This window comes from Capricornis sumatraensis, chromosome 18, assembly GCF_032405125.1.
Source record: "Capricornis sumatraensis isolate serow.1 chromosome 18, serow.2, whole genome shotgun sequence".
NCBI classification, from domain to species: Eukaryota; Metazoa; Chordata; class Mammalia; order Artiodactyla; family Bovidae; genus Capricornis; species Capricornis sumatraensis.
In genome coordinates, this window is record NC_091086.1 from 14,579,156 (window position 1) to 14,605,883 (window position 26,728).

The 26,728-nt window shown below is 42.3% G+C and overlaps 1 protein-coding gene across 2 annotated transcripts in view; it reads right to left on the reverse strand.

Annotated features, from left to right (window-relative positions):
- ARHGEF28 (Rho guanine nucleotide exchange factor 28) overlaps positions 1-26,728 on the reverse strand; it is a 134,342-nt gene that overhangs the window by 35,452 nt on the left and 72,162 nt on the right. For both annotated transcript variants that reach the window (XM_068990373.1, XM_068990372.1), the window contains 9 exons: positions 24,596-24,774; positions 23,496-23,587; positions 21,817-21,999; positions 17,221-17,352; positions 14,201-14,301; positions 11,248-11,286; positions 11,102-11,149; positions 6,129-6,608; positions 4,575-4,875 (listed from right to left, as the gene is read on the reverse strand). In XM_068990373.1, coding sequence (XP_068846474.1) covers positions 4,575-4,875; positions 6,129-6,608; positions 11,102-11,149; positions 11,248-11,286; positions 14,201-14,301; positions 17,221-17,352; positions 21,817-21,999; positions 23,496-23,587; positions 24,596-24,774 — 1,555 coding nt within the window. The remainder of the gene's footprint in view (positions 1-4,574; positions 4,876-6,128; positions 6,609-11,101; positions 11,150-11,247; positions 11,287-14,200; positions 14,302-17,220; positions 17,353-21,816; positions 22,000-23,495; positions 23,588-24,595; positions 24,775-26,728) is intronic.

Genomic DNA, 26,728 nt, shown 5'->3' on the forward strand with positions numbered 1-26,728 from the left:
GGCAAAAGCTTCTTTTCACACAGAATACACAAATAAGGTACCCATTTCTGAATTATAGAATATCTTTTAAATGTTAGAAATTATCACCTACTCACTTCTTAAACACTATTAAATACTAACTAGAGCGTAGCTTTTATTTGGAAATTTTCTATTATATTTCCATATGTCAAAAAAAAAAAGTCACTGAAAGCTTAACACAGCTGTGTTTTAAAAAAATATGACAACATTGCCAAGACAAAATATTCTGAATACAATGCTTTGAATCTGAAAATATTTTGATGGGCACTAAATTCTAACATGTAGTAAAGGGAAACACTCTTCTGGAATTCAAACTTAATAAAGTTATTCTTTTTCCAAAGTCAACTATGTGACTAATGCATGAAATCTGGTTCTCAATTTAAATTTTATCATATACATTATGGAAAAATTATGATTTGCTGAAAAGGAATTTTTTGGTAACCTGCAAATATTGAGGTACAGATAAAAATATCACTGAAAGGGGAGACTAAGAATATTTCAGATTAATTATCATACCATATTTTCTCTGTTGATTAATGGCAAAGGCACATATAAACTATGGGCTTCCCAGGTGGCTCAGTGGTAAAGAACCTGCCTGCCAATGCAGGCACTGCAGGAGACGTGGGTTTGATCCCTGGGTCAGGAAGAGGCCCTGGAGGAGGAACTGGAAACCCACTCCAGTATTCTTGCTTGGGAAATCTCATGGAGAGAGGAGCCTGGTGGGCTACAGCCCATCGGGTTGAAAAGAGTGGGAACAACTTAGTGACTAAACAACAACAACAAATATAAACTAACAGAGACGCTGAGTAAATCGTTCTGGAATTCTAAAACTGAAAAAAAAAAAAACGGCACAGAAAGAAGGTGGGTTTTGCTGATTTTTGCCTTTAAGAAGAGTAATACAGTTGAGCATTTCATGGGGCCATTTATATAGCAATTGTCCTACGGGGACTACACTGTTTAAAGAAATTCAAATTTTCTGGAGTCTTGGCTAGTGTCCCTCAGAAGAGTGCAGATTACATTCATAAACCAAGCATCTCTTTGACTATAAATAAAATCAAATACCAATTTGAATTTGATGTTAAAACATCAAGAATTTTGTTCATGAGACAACTTCCAAAACTGGCAAGTAACGCTCTTTATAAAGTATTACCTTAAAAAATGTTTACAAGTAACACAGGGCTATTGTTAGGGAACACTGGAGACACAAACGATCCTTAAGAAAATGTGTCTAATAGGGGAAAATGCGGAGAAGGCAATGGCACCCCACTCCAGTACTCTTGCCTGGAAAATCCCATGGATGGAGAAGCCTGGTGGGCTGCAGTCCATGGGATCGCTAAGAGTCAGACAGGACTGAGCGACTTCACTTTCACTTTTCACTTTCCTGCATTGGAGAAGGAAATCGCAACCCACTCCAGTGTTCTTGCCTGGAGAATCCCAGGGACAGGGGAGCCTGGTGGGCTGCCGTCTACGGGGTAGCACAAGGTTGGACATGACTGAAGTGACTTAGCAGCAGCGGCAGCAGGGGAAAATGTGAAGCTAAAGGGTATTTATGAAATCTGAAAATCCTCAGAACTCATGCAACCACTGACCACCACAATCCAAATGATTTAGAAATATTTTCCAAATGGTAATATTAAAAAAGAGAAGGAAGGAACGAAAGCAACAACAACCACAAAGAACTAGGCCTTCAACGTTAGTTTCCTGCCAAGACATTACAACAGGATTCTACTCCAATTTCTTCTAAAAGGAGAATTTAAAACAGCACTCCAGAAATTAGCAACGTACAATGTGACAGCTCAGTGCATGGGCTCCAGAGCCAGTCTTCCCAGTTCATCTCCGGCTCTGCTATTTACCAGCTACTGGCCTTGGACAGATCACTGAACCTCTCTTGCCTCCATTTTCCCCCTCAAATGGAGACAATAACAGAGTCATCTCAGTGGGTGGTTGTTAGTACTAAACGGATTTCTCCACATAAAACCTTAGCACAGTGCTTCAGATTGGGTTAAGTGTCCGGTAACTGTCAGTGGCGGTACTAATGATGGAGACACCGAAAAATCGGTGACGACCAGAACACAAAGAGCACAGGAGAACGTCTGATGAGGTCGGCCTGAGCGACCAAAATGAAAATTCCAATCTGGGCGACGGCTAAACACGTTCAGGAATGTTATTTACACCCAATTCTCTTCCACTAGGTTCACTGTTCCCCAAATTCACATTTCCACTGATCTGAGCTGCTCTCAGGCACCCTACACAAGACCAGACAAAAGAGCAAATGATTCTTTAGGGGGTTGCCCGAAAATAGCCCACTGATGACATCAAACCACAGTTAAATGCACATTTAACAAAAACACCAGCCAAGAACATGAGAGGTAAATTCTGTTAGTGAGAGCAGTGGTCCCTGAAGGCCACTCACCCCACGATAGAGCAGCAGAATGTGAAAGCAGGGGACGCCGACATAGCACTGTCCTGAATCCTAGCACATGGACTGGCCCCTCTCCACCAGCACAGCCTGGACTGATTTCTTCCAGCTTCCCCCTGCCCCGCTTCCCCCTTCCTGCCCCCCTCCAAAGGCATACAAGGAAAGCCCAGAAAAAGTCTAGTGAAGACCACCATCAGCGGCTTATTTTGAGCTACTTTCGATTCTGAGAACCGTGAAAGCTCTGGAATGGCTCGAACAATTTTATCTGGCCCTGACAACCCTCTTAAGAGTATCTATCCAATTTTCATTCCACTTGCCTATCACCTCCTCCTAATCTCTGACTTTATTCTCTCTCCTCCAGAAACTGCTTATCATGCTTAAGTAAACCAACATAAATAGAGTTTTTTTGACTAGTTGCAAAACTCCAATGCTTAACAGCCCACACTGCATTTCTGATCTAATCCTTCCTGCACACACCAGGATGCTCCCAAGAGAGGAGGGCCAGAGTTGATTTTGCTCTCTTATATCAATATCCTGAGTGTCCTTGGCCTATACTGGACACACTATCTGAAGCAGAAGCACATTTTCTCAGCATTTTCCTTGGCTATATTTATTTCCTTACATGTGGAGACACTGGGTTTTGTATATAATCACTGTTTATTTCCTTAGTACATGTTCTATCTCCTGCAAGCAGGCAGCCAAATGTTTAAAAGCTTTCTACTTTAAAGCACAACTCAACAGAAAAAGATGGGAGATACAGAAAAAGTAGGACTACGTATTTCAAACAAAAGCAGAATGTGGTTTAACTCAAACTGAGTTTCTGAATTATCCCAAAGCTGGCATGCAAAACCACACTGACAACACAGAAAGCACTGCAAATAGCAACTTAATGAATGCACACAGCGAAGCAACATGTACCAGGAGAAGGCATTCTACAGTATGGTCTCTACAATATTAGAGCTGCAAGACAGTATATTCAAGGGGTTACATTTTCTACATTCGGCCCCTATTTTAGATCTCAATTCACTATTCCATTTTCCCCCCTTTTTTATTTAAAGAATATTTGAAATGATAAAGAAGGACTTCATTCTATGTTGACAAGAAATGTTACAGCAGTGACCAAATAATGTAAAGAATTATCCACTGCAAAGAATTAACATAATTTGGGTTAGTAACAGACCTACTTTCAAACAGTGTCAGAATTATTACTCCCTAATTCCAAGAAGCTGGACACATTCAAACCTTTTTGTTGCTGACAAATTATTCTCCAGACAAGCTAAGCACATCTATGAAGCATGGAAACCAATCTCTGTCCAATTCTGAAGGTCCCTGTACCTCTGCTTGCTTCATGTTTCTGAAACATTTTGCTGTCGGTGATTTATTTCCCATCCATGTGGCCAGCCATTTGTTTATTCTATTGCATGCCATCTGTTTTTCGGTAGAGAGGTTTCAAGTTCTTCTCATTCCCTACCTCATATCCCATGGAAAACAATTTATAATAGACATAGATTTAAATCATTTGGATTCACATGGAGCTGGTAACTCGAGCTGCCTTTCATTTATATGTGACAAATGTTTCAATGGGATTAGCAAATTGTGTTATTATGAGGTACTTAAGGAGACACAACACCTTTTTTTTTTTAAAATGACAGATGATGTTAATGGTTTCATTTGGAGTGTTTAACAGCAGTACAGAAGACTTTACTAAAGTTGTAGGAAATTGCCCCAAGAGACAATAAAGCCCTACCACAAACCCTGTCCATGTCTTTTATTTCTGAGAGTCAACAAGGATATGTATCAGGATGTGGTCAGATCTACAGTGAAGAATAAATATCAAGTTGCTTCACTTTTCAGGGGAAAGTTATCATTTAACCCACAGATACGATAATCCTGTCTGCTTCTCACATTTCGGTGACATCCTCTAAGCCCTCCACCCATGCTCTAGCTTGTCTCGATTCTCACAAGCGATGGAAGCCAGACTTCCCCAAAGAAAAGCGTATGCCGCAAACTCCCGCTCAGCAGCACCAATGTATTCCCATTCTAGGGCCCACTTTGATCTGCTCTAAAGAAGAGCAGACCATTCAGAGAAATAGCTTCTTGTGGAAACTACACAGATGACATGTAAAGTATTAATTACCATTTTTACAAGAATCCTTGCTGCTTTGGTGGAGAGGGGGTATCTGATGACAGGCCCCAGCCGCTATCCACAGTTCATGGTTGATATCTGAGGGTTGAGAAACGTCCGTCTTGAGGTCTACTTGATTTTCACTAGTCCTTACCAAATCAGAATGAGATACGGCTGGGGGGTAAGCGGCATCCTGATGGATATCTGGTGGCGTCGGTTTGTTCAAAGGGTTAAGTGACATCTGCACTAAAGTTTCATTGAAGAAGAATGAATTTTCACGACATAAAGTCTCAGACCGATTAAGTTCCATTACCTGTGTAAGAAAAAACACAATAATTTCTTTAGCAATTTGCACCAGTTTTATAACGTATTTATTCCTAATAGAATTTAGCAACCAAGACTTCAATGAGTATGGTAGAGGATATTACCCTTGACTCCCTCCTCCCATCCTCTTTTAATAAGCCAGTACCAAAAACTTCAATTAACAAAACATAGCATATCTTAAAAGAAATACAAATCAAATGAAAAAACCTGTTCAGTAGTGTTCACTGTCATGAAAAGTATTTCTACTTTAAGGGAATAGCATTCTCACTTTCGCTAAATGAAAGTTGAAAACATTCATGTATATGTAAGGTATTTGCAACAAATATAATTTAGCCAACTAGAAAGGAAAATAAAATATAACACAGATCATTCTTATAAGCTGATCAACGTCTACAACTTTATATACTATCATTAAAAAGTATCTACGTGCACACAGTACAGAAAAGTAAACTCCTGGGACAAATGAAATTGTCAAGAGTGTCTCAAGAGGGTGCAAAATGAAACACGGAACTTTTCAAAAGGTTTTATTCTGACTAAACATTAAACTACTCACGTTAACTGCCACTGGTGAAAAATGGATTTTGAATTTACTAGGTCCTTGTGGCTCAACTGGTAAAGAATCTACCTGCAATGCAGGAGACCTGGGTTCAATCCCTGGGTTAGGAAGATTCCCTGGAGAAGGGAAAGGCTACCCTCTCCAGTATTCTGGCCTGGAGAATTCCAAGGATTACAGTCCATGGGGTTGCAAGGAGACTTTCACTTTAGATCAAATTTACAAAAAAGAGAATAAGCTTGGAATAATAGGTAGTATACTTGTTAAATTCAGTACCTGTGCACATTCCTAGCTAATGATCCACTGAAAGGTAAATCTCTACAGAACTCTGAAGACCAGAGCACATCTGTCTTCAGACGTGAAACACACTCATGCCCAGGCAGACTCCAGGACAAAACTCGCCTCACTGGGACAACGCGATTCTGTATTGCTTCCCTTGGTACTGAGGGCATCTATCATGAGTACCATGAACCCATGATCCAGAAATACCCAGACTTTTCAAATGTCCATATGTCAAGAGGCATGTGTATTGTCTCTGGAAGTTCCCAGCTCTTGCTCCCTACACATTGAGTAACTCTTGCGAGCTCTTACAGGAGCAGCAAAAAGACAGACGTGTGTTCAAAGCCTCCCAAACCACCAGGACTGAAGCCGTCTTACTCTCTGCTTCTGTGAGCACAGGAGCCCCATACCTCCAGGGTTCCTGGAGAAAACGCGGCGGGAAGGCTGCTCTGCCGCCCGTGCTTCCAGTGGTGCAGCAGGCTCTGCTGGGCCCGCATCCTCTCCCGCTCCCTCTCCACCAGGCGCTGGCCCTCGCGCAGCCGCTCCAGGCTCTGCTGGTAGTCCTGGAGCTGCTGGTCCAGCTCGCCCCGGCTCCTGAGCAGCAGCTCCTCCTGCACCCGGCACGCCCTCTCGCGCTCCTGCAGCCAGCTGGCCCGGGCCTCCTGCTCGCGCTGCTGCTGGTCGCACCTACGGAGCCAGCGGTGCTGGTCTTGCTGGAACTGGAGCTGCAGCTTGTGGGTGTCGGCCAGCTCCTGCTGCTTCTCCAGGCTGCGGGACTTCTGGTCCTGAAAGGGGCTGCCTCGGAATGCGGGGCCCGGGGCCAGGCTCTCCCGCTGTTGGAGAACCAGCTTGTGGATCTCAATGTGGCTATCCTGAATGGTCAAGGCGGCCTGTCAAAGCAGAGGGCAAGAAAGCAAAGGCGTCCGTATTGTCCGCGCCGAGAGTTGGCAGCACCTCTACACATGAAAGTATGACCGAATGATTCTCTCTGAACACTTCTCTCCTTGCTCTAAGTTACCTCCCGAGACTGGCCTTGGCACTTCAGACAGGCTTGTCTGCATTTCCTTACTGGTACAGTCTGAGATGTATACACAAAAGAAATAAAGACCAAAAGGAATATTCTCTCCCTCCTTTGGAAATGTGGTTTGTTGATGCTGTTGGATAATATTTAAGCAAGTGTTCTGAGTAAGAATTCAGTCCATAAATTCACAAGACTGCCTTTCTGTGCTATGCCACATTATCTTTCTGAGGTCTTGACAGTCAGTAATTCAGGAGAACTTAAGAATCTATATAAATCTGAAAGTACCTCTTGAGTCTCCAACCAGAAATTACTTAAGCTACATGACATACGTGAAGACATAAAAGTCAACCATTTGGAAGCTTTGCTAAGTATCTTTTTTTATCATAGCAGTTAATATCATATTTAGGAGATATATAATTGGTAAAGCTTGTCTCATTACTGTTGTTTCTTTGTATTATAGCAGGAAGGTCATGCACAAAACACTAAACTGAAATTCATCTGTTTGATAGAATGCTAAAAGGAGGCTGGAATGATTACGGGGACATAGATACTCTAAAACCCAGAGGAAATTACCAATCAAATTTTTTTTAAAAATTGTCTTTGAGTTATGGTATCTACCTATTAAAAGTTTGGCAGTATCACAGGAAATAACTACCAACTTTCGGAAGGATTCCACATAATAAAAACAAAACAAAAAAATGTGAATGCCCTTGGAAGCTTTTATTTTCAAAAGTTCCCATTGAAAGCACAAAGAAACAGAGAAGGGACAAATTGAAAATAGCCACAGACTGGGTATGTGTGTGTCCTTGTTATAAGAAATTATTACCCTCCAAGGGATAAATTCTCATTTTCCTTTCCTAAAAATTTAAAAAGCTATCCATGTAACAGGTGCTGAGAAGATGGGGATATGACCATTAGTTCTTTAAGTCAGCAGTTTCCTATACTCTTGAAGATTAAAGAATTACAGCATACTTTAAGTTAGTAATTGTTTCAGAACAAGACTCAAAAATGTATTCAGTGAGGTCTTTTGAAATGAAATGTTTCTAAATGTGAAAATCAATTAAAAATTGAAATTCACATGAATATTTGATTAATGTCTTTCAGTGGTTATTATAAAGAAAACAGCGATACCATTGAAAATAGGTCCTAATAACTCAGATCTTTAAATGTGAAATAATAAGCCATTCAGGACTCTGCTGACCTGGCTAAAGCAAACTGTAGACTGTACATCACCAGCTAATTCTAACAATTCCTAAGGGCATCAGCAGAGTAAAACAAACAAACCAACAAATCCAATATTCTATATGCCAAAACTTCCATAGGCAATGGTAACTCTCAGGTGAGGATTACAATTAGACTAATTAAACACTAACATGAAGTATTTTTCATCTATGTAACATTTGGGATAAAACAACTCTCTTCTGTAGCATAGGGGTGAAATCTGAAGATTGGATATTCATCTGCACATTTAAAGTTTATGTTTGCATGTAAGACAGAGAACAGCACTTACTTTTCAAGCATAGGGAAATTCCCAATTCACTCTCTTTCCCTTTTTTAAAATTATACTGAACTATAGTTGGTTTACAATGTTGTATTAGCTTCTGCTGTGCAGCTAAGTACACACATAGCAAGTCTCTCTCAACCTCTCTCTGCTGACGTGTGTCCTTTCCTTTCTGTCTTGCCTGTACCTCATCTCTAACTCTATTCTTCTAACATAGAGATCAAATTTCATTTTCATCTGATTCAAAAATGCTATGTAAAAAACTTTAATCATGCATGAGAGATTCGGCTTCAAAGGAGATGGCTGTGCCATGAACAGAAATCTTTCAGAGCACATACCCTTAAGCCAGCTCAAAAGCTTTGGTTAAGAGGACACACTATAGAGTTTGGTATTTGCTTCAACCTAATGTTCCAAAAACTAGGTCATTTAGGTCACCCAGCTTTTCTGAACCTTGAATCCACAGAGGGCTGCACTTAAGGTTGAAAAGAACAGACAGAACCTTGTGAGTTGTTTTCACCTGGCAAACAAGCTGGGACACTCAATGTTTTCATCTCCCAAAAGTTAATGAACTGCACTTACACTATATTTCTTCTCAGTTAAAATGTAGAAGAAAGAATATTTGTTTTATATGAGAAATTAATCTCTAAGAACATCTACCCCAGACTAGCATATATAATGTAAGACATTAAAGGTATTCCCACTAAATCTTGAATAAGACAAGGGTGGCCACTATTATTTACTATTTAATATTACTATGGCCACTATTAAGACATTTCAGAATTTCTAACCAAAGGAGTAAGTCAAGAAAATAAAATTAATTTAATTATTGAAAAGTAGCCATAATACCATTACTTTCAATTTTTTACTTTCTACTTTGAATACTCCAAAGATTAAAAAAAAAAAAAAAGCCCTGCTAAAACAAAAATTCAATGAGTTGGCCTATTAAAAAAAAATTCAATACTTGTATTCATACCAGCAACCAATATTGGGGAAACATAATGAAAAAAAGAATATTCTGTTCACAATAGGAACAGAGACAAATATCCAGGAATAAACTTAGCAGAAAAAAAGTATCTACATGAAGACAATTACAGAGATTTCCAACAGAACATAAAATAACATATTCTCAGTCAAGAGAACCAATTATTGCCAAAGTGCCAATTCTCCCCAACTTAATTCATAAATATAGTAATATTTTAATTAAACTACCTCAGTATAAGTTTAAGAAATTTGTCAGAGTGATTCAAAAGCTTTTATGAAAGAACATTCAGATATTTAAAAGAGTGGTACTTATCTTAATAATCTTAATAGATAAGATAATGGTACTAGATCAAGAATAGGCAGACGATCAGTAGAACATCAGAGACATCCTGATGCAGTCAAAGTATTGACTCAATAACAAAAGAGCAATGTAGCTTGACTATCTTTTCTGATGAAAACAGTATCAGATTTTATTTTCTTTTAATATTCAACAGATTTAAGATATGAAATCTGAATGACAATAAACCAGCAGGGGCAGGAGTTTAATTTCAGTAGTAACCAAAAAATGCAAATTAAGGTCACGAGCTACCTTGACTTATTTTCAAATTGAGGAGAAGTAGAGAGGGGTGCAATTATTTTGACAATGTCTTTCAAAAACCTCAAAAACTGATTTCAGTAATTTATCCTAAGGATACACTCAGATATGTTCAAAGAGGTCAGTGCACAAAGACGTGTGCTATGGTATTATTAACAGACAAGTATATGTGTGTTAGTCACTTAGTGGTATCTGACTCTTTGTGACCCCTTTGTGGCTTGCCACGCTCCTCTGTCCATGGGATTCTTCAGGCAAGAATACTAGAGTGGGTCGTCATTCCCTTCTCCAGGGGGTCTTCCTGACCCAGGGATCGAACGTGGATCTCCTGCATTACAGGCAGATTCTTTGCCATCTGAGCCACCAGGGAAGACATAAACTATGAGGAATGGATTAATTCCATAGACCTGAATATTATACACCCATTAACAACTGTGCTATAGAGACAACTGATGAATAGAGAGGTACAGGCTCCAAGGGTACACACAAAATGATTTCTAAAAACTGGAGGAATACATACCCCCAGACAACAGTAAGTCTCTCCACAGAATCACAAGTCATTTTAGTTACATGTATCAAGATTTTTCTATAAATTTGTCTATAAACATTGCTTTCACATCATTTAAAAATATTTTTTAACTCACAAATTGAGCAATTGGATGTATTCCGCCTTTCTTGTGCAGGACTCAGGGGATCATCCAGCCACAGAGCCCTCATTTTTAGGGTGCCTGTCTTTCCTGGACAGACAGGGAGCCATCTGATGGTAGACCCTGTGGGCCACTTGCCCTTTTGTGCTCAGCCTTCATCACAGTGCCTGGCCCAGGGAGGGTCCTCAATAAATGTTAGGCGGATGAACCAAGGAAACGATGGAAAATCGTGTGAATTACTGACTGCCCCAAAGGCCTAAGGCCACATGTGGAAGTGAAAAGAGTTTAGGTGTGAATTTAAGTTTTCACCAGAAAATGTGAAGTCATACTACACTCACTTAAGAGTTTCATTGCAAACTTCCAGCCAGATCATATTCATCAATATTTTTTAAAGATATGAACTGTTTTATGGCTTCAGAGAAGAATGGTATATAAACTACAGTAATGGTGATGCCTCGTGATTACAAAACCAGGTGAAGCTCAAAGCATCAGCAGAGTTACACTTGGGGTAGAGGTGGAGGGTTGGTGTTCTTTTAAGATCATTCATTACCTCTCAAATGTTCTAATTTTTAAAGTCTGGGACTCATCAAATAAAGTGAATTGCATGAGGGAAAACATTCACAGGGTCAGAGCATAGTTACCTGAAGGCTATATAAGAGACGAGTTAAATTCTGTATCGCTTGTATAATCTGAAAAATAAGATTGTGAGTGTCAAGTTTTTAAAAAAGCATTCATTATGCACAAACAAAGAAAGGATGGTGACATATTTAAAGTATGCAGAGCTCACCTCTGACTGCAAAGAACCTGGGAAACTTCTATATTCCACCTAAAATACATAAAAACATAAAGAAAATGAACACTCACTCCACTCTTAAAAGGCTGCACTGCAGTGTTCCACAGTCTATGACCTCAGGGAAATCACTGCTCTCGCTCTAAAACTCTTCCATAGTGACTGTTTCCTCCCAGAAAGCCAAGTATAGAATTCAACTACCAAAAGAAGAGAGAGAGCCCCCTCTGGGCAGCCTTGGTATCTGAGCTGCACGGCCACTTCCTTCCAGATGCACTCAGCCCTCCCTTAAGACACCCAGGGAAGATGCTCGGGGAACGCTGTAGGCTCAAAGTGACCACATGTACCTCATGCATGCAGCGTTGTAAATGGTGCTCTCTGCACCCAGGCTAGTCTCTCGGGCCAGGCTTGTATCCTGGAGGCCAGGCTTGGAAACTACAGGTCATCATGCCCAGTCTCTAACTCACTTTGAGATTTGGGGAGTCATAATTGCCGCTGGCTGGAAGGAGAAACCAGACCCAGAGGCAGCGCAAAGGACAGCACTCAGCCGGCCGGCATCCTCCGCTGAGAGCGCCCAGGGCCCAGGCACGGGCACCTAGGAGAAGCCCTGGCAGCAGAGGCCGTGAACAAGGCCACAGGAGACCATGTGCTCCTTGGGGGGTGGGGTGCATCTCCACCTGACTCCCTGCGTCTCCCCTGCACACACTGGGAGCACATGCGCATAGTCAGGGCTTCCAGTTTTCAGAATGCAACATCTGTCCATTTGTTCCCTGTCTCTTTTCTCTCGTTAGGATGAAAGCCAAGGAGTAGCAAGATTTCATCTGTGTATTCAGTGCTGTGTCTGCAAACCTAAGAGGGCTGCTTGGTGTGTAACGGACACGCACATGCCATACTATAGATAAAGAATGAGCAGCTACTATGTCCTCCACACATCACACTGCGGGGATCCTCAGAGTCACTGCCTTCCAAGGGCCTGTAGCCACCTGCACACCGCTTGCAGTCTTGTCTGAGCAGCTTTAAATCAAACCTCAAGGAACAGTTCTCAGGTAACCTGAAACTTGTTACATTCAATAAGTTCAGGCTGATGAGGCCACTGTGATGAGCTAGCCTGGCCTTTTCTCCCTACCCTCTCACTCCTCATCCCACACTGCCCATGAAAGCTTTCACTACCAAGCAGCATCTCAAATAGGGGAAGGACAAATGATGGGAAAAGAGATGCAGCTTATTCATCAGAGCTGTGCCCCACCCTCACGAAGATAACAAGAGCCGAGAGCTCCCCGTTCCATAGTGAATTCTGGAGTTCTCTCCACTCCTGGTTTAGTCCCTGCGCTACACTCCACTGCGTTTGTAAGATTGGACGGGACATAATTTTTATACTCTATAAAAATTAGAAACACAGAAATGAATTGGATTATGCCACACAAAGTCACTTATTCCCAAGATCCACTAAGCTTGATAGGAGACAGGAATTTTGAAATGTACCATCTTTTTAATGGAGTTGGCCCGCCACCTTGTGGGGAATGTGCATAGCTGCGTTAGGTGCTTTACACATGGGATATTTTGACATTTGGGTTACAAATCTGAAATTTTGAAAAATTTTTTCAGAAATGCTTTTTTAAACCTTACCATATTAAGAAAGATAATTACAAAACAGCCATCATATACTTATTTAAAGTGTGATTTCAAATGATTCTGCTCTATAGGTCAATTCATTTCTCAAAATGCCTTATTAATGGCAAAATTTTCCAGGTAGGTTCATCCAAAGAGGAACCTGGACACCTCATCTCTTACCTGGGACTGAATCATGGAAGGGGAGGACTTTAGGGGTGGAAGCCACCTCAGCTTTCCATTCAAAACTAATCAGTCCTTCCCCGACTTCCCTCCTCTAATAACAAAAAAGCAGCTGGAAACTACAGACTTGAAAGTGAAGTTTGCCCTGAAAAGAGCAGAAGAGCAGGAATGTTTAAGATAAAAGAACTTAGAGAGAGCTTATAGTCAGAATAAGTGGAGTGAAATCTAATGACTATATTCATTTTGGCCTATGAAGTTTGAAAAAGCACTAAATCACAGCCATCTTTTCTATGGCTCTTAAAATATCTTTGATTTCTCAGTCATATGTAATATACACAAAAATATCTATGAAATATAAAATGTTACATAATTTACATAAAGATCTGACAGATGTCATTTTACCACATTAACACACTGTGGTATCTGTAATGCACCTCATTCAATTTTAGATAAAGTAACTCTTGAGCCCAGGCAACCCTGGGAAGGCCCACTAGCCACCTCCCAGAATCAGGTTCTTATTCCCCATCTCTCTCCGACATCTCAGTTTCATCTGATGTTAATAGGAAATTTCATTTTAAAAGACTGTGTTGTAACCTATGTGTATAGTACTCACAAAGAAAAGGTGATGCCGCAAAGCAAAAGCTGATTAGGTTAACTACAAGACTATCAAAAAGGCAGGTGACAGTAAGAGTGGTGAGAGGACAACAATCAGAAAGGAGAGGAAGGTAAAAGAAAGTGAGGAAGCCAGGACGTTCCAAAGTCAAAATTATTTCGGCCACTTTGGCATCACCTGGCTGCATAAGGGCCTGCAAGCCCAGGACCACCCCTCAGCCAAGAGGTACTAAATGTCGTTGGTGAAAAGCTGGAGGTTTGCAGGGCGGAAAGTGAGACCAGAAGCAAGAGCGCAGACACACAAATAAACATTTGAGTTTTCAATCTTTTTAATAACTTTTCATTTGTTTCTTGGTTTACACCTATACGATATCAGAAAAGCAAGAACATTTTAAGAAAAAAGGCAGAAAGTTTAAGTACGAATACTGAAGTAGAGAACAATGCAGAAAACACTTGCGGACTATTCACTGCCGAGGACAGACCAGGAGCTGAGGTTGTTTTATTACACAAAGTAACCGGTGCCATTTACTAGCAAGTCAGTTCACAATACCTTCTCCCCCGCATCGGAAACCGCCAGGTCGGTTCCCACACCCTGGGTCCCGGCATCCACATCCCAACAGCCTCTTCCTCCTGTCCCTTCTGTGACTAGTGCTGGAAGCACATCGTTGAGACAGAAACAAAAAGGACATCATCAAACATCAGCCAGCGGACGGGGTCCTTGGTACACAGCTGACACATATTCCAAGGTAAAAAACATCGCAACGTCACATGTATCGAACATTCTTCTACGAGGTGCTAAAACAGAGCAGAGTAAAGTGCAGAGTCCCTGCCCCCAGGGAGCTTACACACTAGTAGGTGCCAATCTGACCCATGGCATCCAGAGTTTTTACTTTTCTTTCTTTCTGGCAGAGAGATGTCTGTGTGATGTCTGTGGGACCAAGACGGAGGGATTCTGCATCTCATTCACTAATGGGGGAGGGTCAAATAAAAACAGGCACAGCAGAGGAAAAGCGAGGGCTGGCAGACCAGCTCTAAGGAGACAGGTCTGGGAAGCCTCCTTCAGGGCCGGTACAAGAGCAGCAGGCCATAAACAAGGGAGGGGGCATCCAATAGGAAGAATGAAGCATCTTTCTAAGCAGGTGAAGATGGCAAAAACTGCACGAGCTCAGAGTCATGAAACTGAGAAGCTGTCCTTATCTCCAAATAACTTACTAGTAATATTTTCAATGCTTTCCATGTGTGCTTCTTCCCTTACAATTCTTGCTTATGCTGTAAATTCACATACACTATAATTACTATATACTTAATGTATGAAAACACAGAAATATTTTTAGCCCAGAAATATGTTTAAGTACCAAAGAGATTTCACTCCATCCATTAAATCTCCAGTGGTGGGATTTTATTTATTTTTTTATCCACCCATGTGAACTCAGTTAAAATTTATACCATGTTCATCTTGCACAGATTAAAACTAGACTTTCCAGAGCCCTTTCCCACACAGAATTTCACTGGAACCCTCCCCAATCAGGACCTCGTGAAATAAATATTCATTTGTGACACTATATTTTTTTTCCCTTGGTACTATCTTGGAACTTTATTTCTGATGAAGGAAATACTTTTTTATTTAAGTTAATTAAACAATACTTAGATCTCTGGAAAATGAGAGCCCTCTATAATCCCAAAGGCCTCTTTTATTACGAAAAAGCTTTTGTTTATGCAGAAACTGTTTCAAATTATATCAGCTAAAATTTAAGTTCATTTTGCCCAAGCTGGTCAATACTTCCTCTATAGTGAAGGGACACTTTATAGAGATTTTTCTGGCACTCAAAAATGGTTCAACACTTGGATATTATTCCTAACTCTCAGAGAGACGCCAAAAGAATCAGCCATTCTCTCTCTTGTCCCCCTCATAGACATGAGGACCACCAGATAGGGAAAGAAGCTGACGGTGAGCCAGATGAAGGCAAGAAGAATGGAATGGATCCGGTCCCTCTGCTCCTGTGTTCTCTTTCAGAACAGAGAAGAGGTCTTCATAATTTCACAGGAAGTAGATTTACCTGTCTACCTGATTAGGTATACTGAGGACTGAAAACAGAGGGTCTTGCTTGGTCTGTAATCTCAGACTGACATGGGCCTAACTTAGAAGGACCCAGTCCTTGAAGCCTGTCATAGGACTAACCCATCCAGTTACAGACTTTTTGTTTAGGAAAGTGGTTTTCACCCTCATCAACTCTATAAGGAGCATCAAACTCCGGTAGCACTGTGTCCCAGTCCAGCCCCAGCACTGAACACCAACCTGCCCCTCCTCTACAGGAACCCTGACATCAGGCCGCTGGGAACAGGCTCTGGATGGTTCTAGTAGATGTCAGGGGAGATGACGGCCCGGTCTGATGGGAGGTGGGTGCGGCCTGTGCTCGGAGCAGCTGCCAGAGCTGAGCGGAGCCTCTCCAGCTGTCCCTGGGCTGAGGCTGAGAGCGGCAGATCCCTACTCGTATTTTTAGCTAGAACTTCCTCAATGGCATACTGAGGTTCTTCTTTAAAAAGGAAATCACCCGGGGCAGTACAACTCCCCTGACGAATCTGGGCTGTGTCGAAATGAAAAACATATGTGCACATTCTGAAAATAGAAACCCAGGATTAGATAAAGTAGAACCCAAGAGGGGAAAATAATTATTGGTGCTAGTTTTAAAAAATGTATAGAATTTTAAAACTGGACTGCTTCCATTCATCTCTTAATTAACCAAGGGATGCTGTTAAAGAAATTCTAAGGCAATTTAATCTGCCAATCTCTAGCTACTAAAAGACATCTTATTATCTTGAGCACAGAAGACCTGGTGGAAGCAAGGTTTTTAATCACCAGGATATAATGAAAACTATGTGCTTCTATCTCAAAAACCTCTAGAGAACTAAATATTTAGCTTACAACTACACATATGATTAGGTTTTGAGAAATTACTGAAATCAACTTACTACATTCTATTTTTCTGTATTTAAAGTCTTCTGACACACTGTTTAATAAATGAATCCCAACCTCAAAGTACACAATGTTGATCAAGAATCTTTTGGCGCTTCTAAATGTCATGTGTGTGTACATGTGGGTGTGTGTGTACGTGTGTCTTGCATGTGTGCATGCACGCATTAGATTCTAGTTTTCTGAGTTTGGTTTTCTCAGTTGACCATATGAGATGAAGGTAAAGGACTTACTCTTTAATGAACTGCAGGGACCCTTTTCCAGAAAAACCCCAAAACTGCAAAAGCTCTTGCAAGACTGCATTCAGTTAAGTCACAGCCAACACCAGGCAGGGCAGGGTTTGGGGAAGGCCACTGCTTGCCTGAGTAACCTACGACTAGGCAGCACCACCTGCAACTATTCTCTAAATCCTGGTCCTTGGAACACCAGTGTCGTTATTTTAGGTAAAGTAGGCTAGCATATTTATTCTCAGGTTTTTTCCTAAAGAACATACTCAGCACCCTCCAAATCAGGGCACAGCTGTTGCCTTCATTTTATGTGCCCACTCTACGCTCCAGGTCTGTGCCCAGGCTCACTGCAAAGGCCACGTGCTCACTTACAAGCAGTAGATGATCCTGGTGCGTCCTGAGAATTCAGCACGTCCGGCAAAGCAGGTTCTCCACAACCTTCCTCAGGGGATTGGCATGCATCGCTCATTTGGGAAGCCTTCACTGCCACTTGCAGACTCTCAGCTAAGGAGGAGGAAGAAAACAAAAGCCAATTTAAAATACACACACACACATTTTTTACTTAGTTCAGGGGTTAGCAAACTGTATTTCGCCTGTGTCTGTTTTTATATGGCCCAGGAGCTAAAAATGACTTTTACCTTTGTTACAGTTGTATTAAATACACATCCATGCACAAAGAAGATTGTGTTCCCAAAAACTGTACATGGCCTGCAGAGCCTAAAATATTTACTATCCGGCCCTTTACAGAAAAAGTTTACCCACCTGAAATTTAGACCAATACTTTCAGTATCATTTTATGATACAGGATTAATTCAATTTTTTTTTTTAAACTCACAGTATAAAAATAATTCAAATGCAACTTTCAGTAAAATAGTATGCTTTAAAAAAAAACTTCCTGAAACTCAGTTAATTTAAATATAATATCAGGCATTAAGATTTTTGTACTTACTACTCAGAAATATTAGTTATTCTTCAAAAGAGAATTTCCCCAAACATGCCTTAAATAAAATACAGGTTCCCATTCCTGACTCTCAACCTACTGGATCAGATTATCCAGAGAAGAAAACAGAGGAGTTGAATTTTAAAGAGCACTAAGGCTACTCTTGAGATCTGGTAAGAACTGGGAAACACCACACCAAGAAAGGCAAGTTTTTAATGACAATGAAAAGTTTGCAATTAGCATGGAGAATAGTATAACTCTGAGGATTCTACAAATATTTCTAAAACACTCTGTCCAGTGATTCGATTTAGCAACTAGTCATTGAGCACCTACTCTGTTTGGGGGCCACTGAGCATCTGCTAACTAATAAGATGAGTTTGCAGAGGAGGCAAGAGACACACACAACTAACTCTACTGCAGGGCAATGCACATCACCACCGAGTTCTACCACCAGGTATCAGAGCACCACAGAATGCCCAGCAGCACAGGCTAAAACTGCGAGCAGGTAACTTATGTGATAAAGACATCATCAAGGATAATGAGAGGGCCCCCAGCTCATGTCAATCCAGCCTTTGGGCTTTATTTCTAAAACCTCTCTCATCTCTACCCACGTCTCCCTACTTGCATTGCCAATAGTCCTGGTCTAGACCAAGGGCCCAGCCTCTCTCATTGTAACCGCTTCTTAACAGTCTCCAGGCAAACTATTCTCCTCCTGATCTTGTTTTCCATTCATCAACCCTCATTCTTTTCAAGACATAAATAAGATCAGGCTACACCCATGATTAAAAGCTTCCAACAACTAACTTTCCATTGGTTTTGGAATAAAATCTCTCTCTCCCTCTCTCTTTAACCACAGTCTACAAATATCTGCTCCCTGCGCACCCATAACACAGTCTCCTCTGCCTCCTGCCACCTGCCCGTCCTTCTTTCATTGAACATGCCAGCTCATTCCCGATGTAGGGGCCACAAACTCACATTCTCTCGGCCCAGGAATTGTCTTCCCCTAGGTCTCCAGACAGTTGGCTTCTCATCAGTCAATTCTCACCTCAAAACATAACCTCAGAGAGTCTTCCCTGACCTCTCTACAGTAAAGCCTTCCCCTCATCCAATCCCATTATCTTATTTTCTTGCAGCTTTCTGAAATTACCTTGTTTCTTTGTGTATTGTTTACTAGAGATTTTTATGAAAGCATTACTCTTTCCTCAGTTGGCACCAACAATAGTGCACATGGTTCAGTTCAGCTGCTCAGTCGAGTCTGACTCTCTGTAATTCCACGGACTGCAGCACTCCAGACCTCCCCGTCCATCACCAACTCCCGGAGCTGCTCAAGCTCATGTGCATTGAGTCGGTGATGCCATCCAACCATCTCATCCTCCGTCATCCCCTTCTCCTCCTACCTTCAATCTTTCCTAGCATCAGGGTCTTTTCCAATGAGTCAGCTCTTCACATTAGGGGGCCAAAGTATTGGAGTTTCAGCTTCAGCATCAGTCCTTCCAACGAATATTCAAGACTGATTTTCTTTAGGACTGACTGGTTTGATCTCCCTGAAGTCCGAGGGACTCTCAAGAGTCTTCTCCAACACCACAGTTCAAAAGCATCAATTCTTTGGTGCTCAGCTCTCTTTATAGTCCAACTCTCACATCCATACATGACTACTGGAAAAACCATAACTTTGACTAGACAGACCTTTGTTGGCAAAGTAATGTCACTGCTTTTTAATTTGCTGTCTAGGTTGGTCATAGCTTTTCTTCCAAGGAGCAAGCGTCTTTTAATTTCATGGCTCCAGTCACCATCTGCAGTGATTTTGGAGCCAAAAAAAAAAAAAAGTCTGTCACTGTTTCCATTGTTTCCCCATCTATTTGCCATGAAGTGATGGGACCAGATGCCATGATCTTCATTTTCTGAATGTTGAGTTTTAAGCCAGCTTTTCACTCTCCTCTTTCACTTTTATCAAGAGGCTCTTTAGCTCCTCTTTACTTTCTGCCATAAGGGTGGTGTCATCTGCATATCTGAGGTTACTGATATTTCTCCTGGCAATCTTGATTCCAGCTTATGCTTCATCCAGCCCAGCATATCACATGATGTATTCTGCATATAAGTTACATAAGCAGGGTGACAATATACAGCCTTGATGTACTCCTTTCCCAATTGAGAACGAGTCTGTTGTTCCATGTCCAGTTCTAACTGTTGCTTCTTGACCTGCATATAGATTTCTCAGAAGGCAGGTCAGGTGGTCTGGTATGCACATGGTAGGTAAATGCTTAATGAACATCTGATGAATGAATGAGTGAGAGATTCTCCATCAGTGGACTCCACTTTAGATCACCTCTATGCCCTCCTCAGGCTTTCCAGGTAGCTCAGCTGGTAAAGAATCCATCTGCAATGCAGGAGATCCTGGTTTGATTCCTGGGTCGGGAAGTCCCCCTGGAGAACAGATAGGCTATCCACTGCAATATTCTTGGGCTTTCCTGGCGGTTCAGACACTGCAGAATCCACCTGCAATGCAGGAGACCTGGGTTCGATCCCTGGGTTGGGAAGATACCCTGGAAAAGGGCATGGCAACCCACTCCAGTATTCTTTTTTTTCTCCACTCCAGTGTTCTTGCCTAGAGAATCCCCATAGACAGAGGGGCCTGGTGGGCTACAGTCCATGGGGTCGCAAAGAGTCAGAGATGACTGAGCGACTAAGCACACGTGCCCTCCTTAAGAGCTCAGTTTCCTCAACCGTGAGACAGACGCCATAGATTCCATGATTTCTAAATCCTCTTCCAGAGGTAGTGTTCTGAGATTTCTAAGACAGAACTTACCAAATGTTTTCTGCAAACAACCAGAAAGTAAATATTTTAGGCTTTGTGGGCCTACTGCAACTATTCAGTTACCTATTGCAACTATTCATCTTTGCCACTGTAGCCAGGAAGCAGCCACAGACAACAGGAAATGCATGGGCGTGCCTGTGACCCAACAGAACTGTTGCTATAAAAACACGTGGTGGGAGGCGGGACACATTTAGTCTGTAATTTATCAACCCGTGTACTGAATGACGGCATCCCCTGTGGTGGCTTTTTTATCTTCCAAGCCCTCCGTCCCTATTGTCACTTCCAGTCTATTAGCCCTATTTCCTCCCTAAACCTGTTTTTCCTTTGAATTTTATGCCACCAGATTACACCACTTACTGGCCCTCCTGGTTGTCATTCATCTACAGATTCTCAAACAACACGGCACCTGGCGTACGTCCTTTCCCCTCTCCAATGTTACTCTTGTCGAAATTCTCTGTCATTGCAACTATGAACACAGTCCTCCAACACCCTGGCCTCTCATCTCCCTAACTTTTTCCCCTTCATTGACCTCGTCCTCCACTCTACCTCAGCCAGCAACTCCCGCGGTTATGCCCTAGACTCTGTTATTCTCCACACTGCGCTCAGAGGGCTCCTTTAAAAACACAAATCAAGACATTCCTCTACTCAAAACTCTGTACTGCTTCCCGTGTCACTCACAATGGAATTCAAAGCACTCAACCTTGATCTCATCTATGTAACCCACGTCCTAGGCGCTCTAACTCATCTCCTGCCACTCTCCACCCCTATTTCACTCCACCTGCCTGTCCCCTTTGCTGCTCCTCAAACAAGCTGGGTGCTCGCCTGCCTCAGGGCCTTTGCACCTGCAGTTTTCCCATCTGGAACATTCTTTCCCCAGTTGTCTACTCTGCTTTCTCACTTCCTTCTTGTCTGCTCACATATCACCATATCAAAGAGCCCTTCCCTGGTCATCCTATCAAAAACAGAACCTTCCCAACCCCATCACTCTCTATTCCCCTTATCCTTATTTTCCTTCATAGCACTTGAACCAAACTGACATTTTTTTAAAAAATATATTTTGCTGTTTCCGGAATCAGTAAGGACTCTGTCTCTGAATAAGAAGGATTTATTCTGCTGTATCTTCAGCTCCAAGACCACGACACGTGGCACATAGTAGCTGCTTAATAAACATTTTGGGAGTCTGTTGAGAAAAATCCTTTTGGAAGCAACTTACCCTCTTTCAGTGCTGCGGCCAGTAATGAGGCTGCCTGGGGAGGCTCTCCGGGGTCTGTTTGAATGAGGAGGTGGGGCTCTAGATGGACATCCTGATGTCCACTCAGTTCTCCAAGTTCCGCGTAGATATGCAGCTTCTCTTCCAAATATGTGCAAATTTGTTGATCTTGGTTACTGAGTATTTCTAAGAAATAGTATTTATCATTGAAAATTATCACATGAACACAACAAATGAAAACCCAGGCTCTAAGACAAAAATGTTGCTAATTAGCAAGCAGGACAGTTGAACAGGTCAAGTACAAGTCATTGGGTGGGACAAACATAGATTCAAATCCTAACTTTCTATTTGGTGACTGTAGCTTCCAGCAGATGATTAAACATCTTCCACTGTCTCTTCTGTAAATTCGTTGTACCCAATAAATGTTCGTTTCCTTTCCAATTCCCCTAATTCCAGAAAACCTTGCAAAGCCAATCTTTGTTTATTCAGGCTGTTTTCTATTAAGACTAAACATGAAGCTCAGGAATGAAAATTGAGGCGGCACTGTCCATGATGAGCACTTCCCACAAGGGAAAACAATGCCAGGGCTGGAAGGCTCGGCCTTCAGCCAGTGCTGGGCAAAACCAAACATACCGGTTTACGTTTTTGGTTTCTCAACATCCAATTTCTTTAACCATCTTCACATGCATCGTCTTCCTCTAATTTCAGCATGTCACAGAATTCTTAGAGCTTAAAGGGACCACAACCAGCAGCGAATCCAGGGCTTCTCAGTCTGCCTCAGAATCATCAGAGGGGAGTTTAAAATACTGGCGCATACAGCCCACTGCCCTCAAATTCTGGGTGAGTTGGCTGAGGGTGAAGTCCAGGCATCAGAATTTTTAAAGACCTCTGCAAGTGACTCTAATGCCCAGTGAGAGGTGAGAATCACTGAGCTCATCTAATTGCCGTATTTCACAGATTTGGAAACCAAGGACCAGAGCTACTGTGGTCCTTGTCCAAAGTCAGTCCACTGTGGCCTATTAGTGCTGGGATCTAAAATCAAAACACTAGACAAAGGGGTTTCCCTGGTGGCTCAGTGGTGAAGAATCCACCTACCAATGCAGGAGACACGGGTTCGATCCCTGGTCCAGGAGGAGCCCACGTGCCATGGAGCAACTAAATCCACGCGCCACGACCCCTGAGCCTGCTGCGCTCTAGAGCCCGTGCTCTGCAACCAGAGAAGCTCCTGCAACGGCTCCTCTCCACCCAGGAATCTGTACGCGAAATTCAAACCCAAACACCACAACCAGAGAGCAGCCCCCACTCAGCACAACTAGAGAAAAGCCTGGGCAGCAACAAAGGCCCAGCACAGCCAAAAATAAATTAATTAACTTTTAAAAACACTGGACAACAGCTCCCATGCCTACCTGCACCATACTGCCCACAGCTACTGTCATGTTATATGCCGAATTTTAAACATATATATTTTAACCACTAAGGAGGAAGAGGTAGGGAGTCATTTTATTTGAGCACTTCTAGTGACAATAGATATTAATATATATACATTTTTTGAGAGCAGTCAGGGTGGGCCTTGGGTGCACAAAATTAATTATTTAGTCCTGAACTCCTATTCACGCCACCTGGGCTTTCCCAGTCTCCAAGGACAACCGCAGGACCAGGAACGCGAGGCGCCTGCACTGTACCTTGACATTGCTGAATCTTCGCCACTCTGGCTTCAGCTTTCCTCCTCTCTTCATCTGACTCACTTGTCCTTCCCCCTTCTTCTTCTGGGCAACTTTAAAAGACAACAGTCAAGAGAGACAGCTGAAACCATACCCAGGTCTCTTTAGGTTCATTAGACAGACATAGGAACTTGGCAGAATTATTCAGAAAAGAAAAGTTCAGCATAAAAAGAATTCATCATGCCCCCTGGCCAAGAGATTTGGTTTTCTTGAGTATATAAGGGAGCTTGAATAATGTAAGAGAGCTTTCAAAGTGAGCAGTTTAGGATGACTCAAATATTCCAACACACACAAACATATACTTATACACACACAATACCAATGCCAGGAGTAGGTACAGTTAAAAGAGTACTTTCTGCTTTCTACTGCATTTGGGTATTTCCATTCTCAGTGAGGGTAAGCGTAGAGAGACTAGAGGCGGATGGAGGCAGGGCGCCAGGCTAGGTGGAGTGCAGTGGAGGTGGAGGAATTTTATACATCTTTCAAGATCTAGTCAAATTACCATTAAGAATGATCACCCTCACACCCCCATTTATAAAAACTGTCACAGCACCAGCAATGAGGGGTCAGCTGATACAGATCCACTGGTCTAAAAATGTTTATTGAATGAATTCCCAATTACGGACACACAAAAACAGAAGACATGGTCCCTGCCCTCAAGGAGCTTCCAATCTAATAACCAAACATATATACATAAATAAAATAATAGCTACAAGGCAGTAGCAGGTATCAAGCATCAAATAAATGCGTTGGGAGCAGGTATTAAGGAATTTCAGGTTAGGAAGAGACCAGTGGAACTGAGGAGGTCTTCATGAAGATGCTGGGTCACAGCTGCACCAAGATGGGCGGGAGTCACACAGGCAAGAGGGAGACGGGGCGTTACATGCAGGGAGGCGTGGAGAACAAAGATGCAGGTGAGGGACTACGGCAGGCGGGAGCAGGGTGCAGGGAGCAGACCCTTCTAGCTGAGGCTGAGCTTTCATGCAGGGGAGACATGGTTAGATTATTTTCCCCAACAGAACAAGTCCATTCCCACAACAGTGGACAGAAGGAAGCGCTACCTTTCTACTGCCTGTTGGATCCGTCTCATCCAGGTATTTCTTTCCTCCTTGGAGTTGGTATGGATTTCATACATCTCGGGACCAGCAGATGAAGCGCTGATCAAAAACATTCCTCTCTCCTCATTTGCAACTTCCCTAGCAATGAGCTTCTGAAGGGAAATAACTGAGGGCTTCTGATCCTACAGAAAACAGGATGAGGTGCAGATGAAACAGTATCCTACTTAAAGGAAGGGTCTCACAAAACACGATAGCTAAGGAAAGAGACAGTATTAGGGAAGTATCTCACTGCAGCCTTCCCGGAAGAGCTGTGGAGGTGGGTAAGCTCTCCAAGGAAAAGGGCAAGGTGAAGAGCGGATGGAAAACGAGGGTGCAAGAGAATGTCCTTAGGAGCTGATGACTTTAAAAGATATCATTTAAAAAGAACAATCAGAGCAGTAGGAAAAAATACCAAAAAAGGCAGTAGTGAGGGATACAGAGACTTTTCTAGAAGGGCATGGAAACAGTGTATCAAATATTATGAATAGATTAAGACGGTTGGAAGACCTAAAGTGACCCTTGGCTTTAGCACTTAACAGCAACACTGTTTTAACAAGGTGATGTGTACAGAACCCCAAGCACCAAAGAGAAATCTATTAGAATGAAAGGTAAGCAAGGAGAGGCAAGACCTCAGATTCTCCAGGACCAATGTCTCCTGCTACCACAGCACCAAGCACAGAGGCTCACTCCCGCGTGCAAATGCCTCCTGTTCTCATCAACAGATAGGTGAGCTCTTGGTGAGCAGACGTGGGTCTAATTCATCTTGAGATACCTAACGCATTGTTTTGAATAAAGTAGGCAACTCAGTAAATGTTTGTAGAACCCCGTCTGGCATAATTCCATCAGACGGAAATAGGAACAAAGTCTGAAATTTGGCTGATTAAATCACTTTTCCTATCAACATTTACTGTGACCCTTCAGGGCCTCCTTCTAAGCACTGAGGATTCAAAGATGAGTAAAAAACATGGATAATGCTCATTTTGGTAGGTAGCTATAGTTGAACAAATGGCCAAAAGAATGCCTACACAATGAACAGTTTGGGGGCTAAATATGAAGAATCTCCTTTGGTTTGTGGCTTCCACCACTGTTTACAGAGCTGGCTGCAGCAGGCAGCTTTGCTTCTGCCTCAGGAACCAAGAGACGCCTTTATCCAGAACACGCCGCTCCAGCCCTCCCTGCTGACTCCTTAGTGCTTGCCTATTTTCCCAGCATCATCCAGCTTCACCACATCTGAAGTTGTGTGCAAGGGTATGACCAGAGGATCACTTCACTCTGTCTTCATCCAATTCTTAAGAGAAGCAAACACAAGAAACCAACCCATCATGGGACAAACCACTGGTCTACTCAGTCTTGGGTGCTGCCTCTGCTCGTGGAAGTCAAAGCTGCTTTGGGCCAAAGCTTTTAGAATGCTGCACTTTCTAATTAGGGAGCACCTGTGAGCATGTTTAATAGCCCTTACTCAATTACGGGTTTACCATATAAGACCTTATCTACCTTCCTTCTTGCAATGCTGTTTCAGCTTCCTCAGCTTACAAGGTCAGCAGCCTCTGTACATAAACAGGCAGAGGCAGAGTGGGTTTGAATACACACATACACACACACACACACACACACACACATATAATTTGAACTAGTAGTTTAGTGTTGCAGGAGAGGAGGTGGTGGGGTCAGATATTTTAAAAATGAAAAACAGGTCAGTGGATAGAAAGTAGCTTCCATTTAACCACCATAGCCCAGGAGGCATCAGGGGCAGCACCATGATTGTTCATATGAACCACACAGGGACACTAGGGATGATCAAGAATTCAAATCAAATCTCTAGGAATGGAGGGAACCTGGCTCCTTTGGAGACAGACGTCAAAAACTAGTGATGCAAAGGCCTAGGTCAGCTTGCAGAGAGCTTTTTAAAAAATAATTTTCCGGTCTCTAAAAACTGAGCATTTCATTGTTTTAAAATAAAAACACTAGATTTCTGAGTTTTGGGGGAAAGCAGAAGATTAGCAACCCTGGGCCCATACCCTCATTTAAAACACAGGCAATGGCTGAGTCATCCTGCCCTCTTCAGGAAAGGGCATGAATTCACCAGTTCACTGCAGT